This window comes from Penicillium arizonense, assembly GCF_001773325.1.
Source record: "Penicillium arizonense strain CBS 141311 chromosome Unknown PENARI_contig063, whole genome shotgun sequence".
NCBI classification, from domain to species: domain Eukaryota; kingdom Fungi; phylum Ascomycota; class Eurotiomycetes; order Eurotiales; family Aspergillaceae; genus Penicillium; species Penicillium arizonense.
Window position 1 is genome coordinate 35,153 of NW_019173340.1, and position 4,751 is coordinate 39,903.

General features: G+C 49.1%; 2 protein-coding genes across 2 annotated transcripts; one reads left to right on the forward strand and one right to left on the reverse strand.

The window, feature by feature from the left end:
- Positions 1-26: 26 nt before the first annotated feature.
- PENARI_c063G04915 (uncharacterized protein) lies at positions 27-1,619 on the forward strand (the record flags this gene model as incomplete). Its single annotated transcript, XM_022637573.1, has 1 exon — positions 27-1,619. A coding segment is annotated over one exon (1,593 nt), but the record flags the coding sequence as incomplete, so codon positions are not given.
- Positions 1,620-1,914: 295 nt separating this feature from the next.
- On the reverse strand, positions 1,915-2,494 carry PENARI_c063G02184 (uncharacterized protein; the record flags this gene model as incomplete). The annotated part of the gene is made up of 2 exons (XM_022637568.1): positions 1,915-2,328; positions 2,375-2,494. The coding sequence occupies 2 exons, from the start codon at positions 2,492-2,494 to the stop codon at positions 1,915-1,917; spliced, it is 534 nt and encodes a 177-aa protein (XP_022482569.1).
- Positions 2,495-4,751: the final 2,257 nt, after the last annotated feature.

Here is a 4,751-nt window from a genome sequence, read left to right on the forward strand (position 1 = left end):
CTAATACATTACAGCCAAACATCAGAGACCTGCCCAACGAGCTTTTGCTGTGGATTGTGTCGTATTTGGACGGTAGTGCATTATTTGCCCTCACAAAATCATGCAAAGACTTTGATTTTAAACTGCAGCCCAGCATCTGGAAATACAACATCAAATTTCAGAACAGCAATCTGTTGCACTTGGCCGTCAAATACGACAACGTTGGTCTTGCGGAGGCTTTGCTCCAGCACAACGCCAACATCAATGCATTTTACCGAGGCAAAACTCCTTTAATGCGGGCGCTGAAATACTTTTCCCCTGGTGTGCGCGAACTCTTGCTCAATCATCGAGACCTAGACATCAACATTCAAAATCAAGCGCGGGAGAGCGCCCTGTGGTATGCCATCCACTACGGAACTTTTTCCACCCTCAAGCGCGTTCTAGAACAACCCAACGTCCAGGTGGACGTCAAGCACAAACACGGCCGGACGGCGCTCCACCTAGCAGTCTTCGCAGGCAGAATAGAGTTCGTGCATCTGCTACTTTCTAGTGGCAGCGACCCTGTTCTACAGGACGATTCTGGCCACTCGCCATGGGACTGGGCATGGCGGTTCAATAGACCCGTGATGGAAATGATTTTTTCAAACGATCCGATGGCCAAGGTGTTTCTTGGTACCAAATCATCACAAGAGGCTGAGCTACCTCTTCACCAAGCAGTGGCCTATGGGTCAGTAGAGGCTGTCAAAAGACTTCTCAGGCAAAAAAATCTGGATTTGGACATCCAGAACCGAAAAGGATCTACGGCGCTCCATCTCGCCATTCAAAACAAACGCTTGGAAATGGTCAATTTGCTCCTATGTCACCCCCGTGCCAACGTGAACTGCAAAGACAAAGATGGCAATACGCCACTTTGGCTCTCTACTTACTCGTCATGTGACGATATAACCGACAGGCTGTTGGCCGAGAAAGACATCAACGTTAATTTTGTTGGAGGCTGCGGAAGATTTGAAACGCCGTCTACATCTCTACACCACGCCGCGATCAGGTTGGATACCGTGCTCCTACAACGGCTGCTTGCGGTGCCAGGGATCAGTCTGAATATCTGTGTTGGAGGCCACTCTCCAATCTCCGTGGCCGCATATCACGGACGCGTGAACACGGTTGCTTGTCTACTGAGTATGGAGGGCTTGGAGATTAACGGAAGGGATGTAATAGACCCGCCCATTTGTCGAGCGGTTGCACATGGCCATCTCGATGTGGTAAGGCTCTTAGTGCAGCAAGGCGCACGTCTGAACATCAATGAAAGCACGATCGCAACTCACGACACTGCTCTCTGCATTGCCGCCGGTGGTGGTGACTTGGAGATGGTCCTGGCACTACTAAGCCATGATCGGATTGATGTGAACCTCAGGAATCAATGTTCTGAGAATCCATTGATGTTGGCGGTCAAGGGCGGGCATTCCTCGATTGTTGATGCACTCGTGGTCAATCCCAGACTGAAATACTTCAGTTTGACAAAATCCCTGGATCTAACAAGGAACGATTGCATCCAGCGGGCCATTCGAAGCAGAATGGAAGACGCCAACAATCCACAAATATTATTGAAGCGGTCTCCGGGGAGAAGGTTTGGTGGTCTGTAAGAGCTGGCGACATCTACTTCGGGTAGCTGTCGTGATGCAATGCGGGACGGCCGAGTTAATCGACACTTTCTCCGCTAGCTACACTGCCGACATTGTCACTGGATCCGTAGTTTTTTGTTTATAATATATTGGAGTAATAAAAGCGATACTAGAACATGCGGGATTATTCGCAGAACATTCCACGAAGGCTACGCTATTCCAGATGTAAGTTGCTTTCCATGCGGTAATTCTCTCTCAATTACAATGTTGTCATATTATTGCCAAGTTGGAAAAGTAATCATAAATATGCAACCCTTCACCCTTCTCTTGCGTTGTCCAAGAACCCTGGTACATGTAGATTGAGTCTGGACGGGTGGTTCCAATCATCAAGTACGCAAGTCAGTCGACCCCGAGATGATTCCAGTGCCTGCTCAAAGAAGCGCAGCCGAGACAGCTGCTTGTCGTGGCGCAGCTGAAGTCCATCCCTCTCTTTAGTCAGGTGTGTGCTAGCCTCCTTCAAGATCTGATTGCTCTGCTCTAGGTTCTGGCCATCGACGTGTTTGGACACGCACGACTCCCATAGGCGTCGATAGAGTCCGACAATTCGACCTGCTGGAAAGGCGAACTTGGGATCGTCGCGTTCGAGGTCTGCTAGCACCTTCAGAATAGGTTGAAATGGCTCGGACGCCAAGGTATGTCTTGTTTCTGCTTCCTGTGGCGAAAGAGAGAGCTGCGATGGTCAGCAACAGCGTTGGAAGCTGAGCCGCTTTACTTACCTGTGGTGGGACATGATCAGAAGCTTCCTGCGAATTGTCTTTTTCACAAGCAATTGGCAACACAGTGGTCTGTTGTTCTCCTTCTTTGTCCTGGTCTGGCGTGCTGTTAGGGGCATCCATCTTGATCGTAGTGAAAGTCGAGTATCTGGGCAATAGCATGTCCATCAATTCTTGGAGGCTTTTATAGACTAGCAGACATAGCGCTAGGTACTCAGTCTCATTTTCACCATGAAAGTCAATCAGCGTAGTCAGCTTTTCAATCTCAGCACTCTGTTAGCAGTCCGTTTAATGATGGTGCTGGTGATCAATCTCGTGGTGTTGATGGTTTGTGAATGTGCCTCATCTTAGTGGCTCACTGGTGATGAACGGTCCAGGAGATATATATTCAATCACAACGCATTTTCCACATTCGTTTGAAGCCTCAGAAATCACAAAATCAGATAGAGTAAAATCTACAGGACTGAAAAATAAACGTAGAAAAAAAAAGTATCTATTTCAACGCTGGTCACAAGTTCAAAAGTTGACTCAAGTCAACGAGGACATCCAAGTTCAACGGGTAGACGGGTTGAGTACCCGCGCCCGCGCGACCACGGCCTGACACTTTCCGCAGCCTAGACGGACAGAACCACACACAGCTCAGACAATCAACACTCGAGCAAGGCCAGAAAATTTCCACGATTTTTAGATGAAAATGTGAGCGCTCTTGGTAAAATCAAAGAATGAACAGCTTCCATTGCCTCAATATTAAGACCATAGATTCGACAGTGAGCCAACGTTTCTTAACCGACTCACTTTGACTCATTTTCAACATGACTTTAGTACATTTTTCTCACTGGGCATCTAAAATGACACCAGAATTTTCGTTGCAAATAGTTGCGTAAGAACGAAGGCATGGGTTGCAACAGACCTCACTTAGGATAGGCGTCCTGTCCTTCAACGTTTGCTCCATAGCAGAGCACATACGCGACAGGAGCTGAGAAACCTATAAGTACGTCCTCTTTTCCCAGCAATTCGTTTTCCATTACTATCACTTGGCTATGCAGAGTCGAGCAGGCCTTCGGTTTGAGAACCTGATAAGTTCTTCCTTTCAGACCTACTGGAATTTCCACCATACTGACACCTATGGATACGTCGTGGGCCGACAAGCTAGAAAGGGCTTGTGAGAAAGTGATTCCCACCAGATCCAATATGCCACCTATACCAGCCGATCAAAGAAGCAGATTTGGGTTAGCTGGCCAAAGTATGCGAATATCTGTCCACCATAGCAGCGGACCACTGTCCCGCCCCTGAATATATCGATGCAAAAGAGGAATTTCTATACAGGTATGTAGATTTCAGCGCGACCCTTTCCGAGACTGGACTGACTTCAAAGACGATGCGAAACAACCATATCCTTGCATTCCATCCAATGCACGCGCAAAGCCACGGAGCCCTTTCCCGTGTCTTGTTTCAGAATATGTGAGTCCTGCATTGTCTCGCCGATCGACAAGCTAATGATGGACAGGAGACCCTTGACAGCGCACCAAAGTGAGCTGGACCCAGCACTGTCAGTGCTCCGCGCAAAGTCACGGCTTACACGCTATTTCTGGCCGTCAATTCAACCCATGCAACATGTCCTGAAATTCTGCAAACCAGGACCGCGGGCCAACAACAGGACACAAGCGCGCCAGACGTTCGTTGTCCACGATGAGGTGAGTAGAATATCGCGCCTCTTGCTGCGCCGGGTCCGATGATTTGTGCCAAATTTGTGCCGCAGACACGAAACACCACTGACATCTCTATGCCGTTCTAGGAGCAGCCCATCGCGGACCGCGACAATTCTTGTGGCGAGTAACCTATTCCCGCCGAGTCAGATAAGACCAGGGGGCCCGACCCGCCATCGCGTCTTTCCCCTCCTCACCGCCTTCACACCATGAAGAGCGGAGTGCCTCAACATCTCGCCGTCTACGCGAAGCGGTCTCCCAATGCAACTGTACAATTTCTTGTCACACGTGAGTTCGTCACGTGCCTTTGCCGTCTTGTGAACTTGCCGGCGCATCCAGCGCGGCTTCTCGAAGCGACAGCCGGAGAGTGCGACGAACCTGGATACAACATCATGTCAACATGGCATATTGGTGCCTGCATTGCCGAAGAGAATTGGCAGTGGTCTAGTTGATAAGCTGGTATGATGACGATCCTAATTGACCATCGGTCTCAAGCATACAGTCGGATTCTTCATGAACTGCGTAAAGTACAACACCTTGTCCAACTGGATCAACGCTTGCTGACTCGGATCTCACCATAGGAAGGAACCCTCAGATTCCCATGACTCGAATGTGAAGCGAGCAAATATCTTGTCTGCTCGAACTTCCCTACACCGAAACCATGGTTGGCTCTG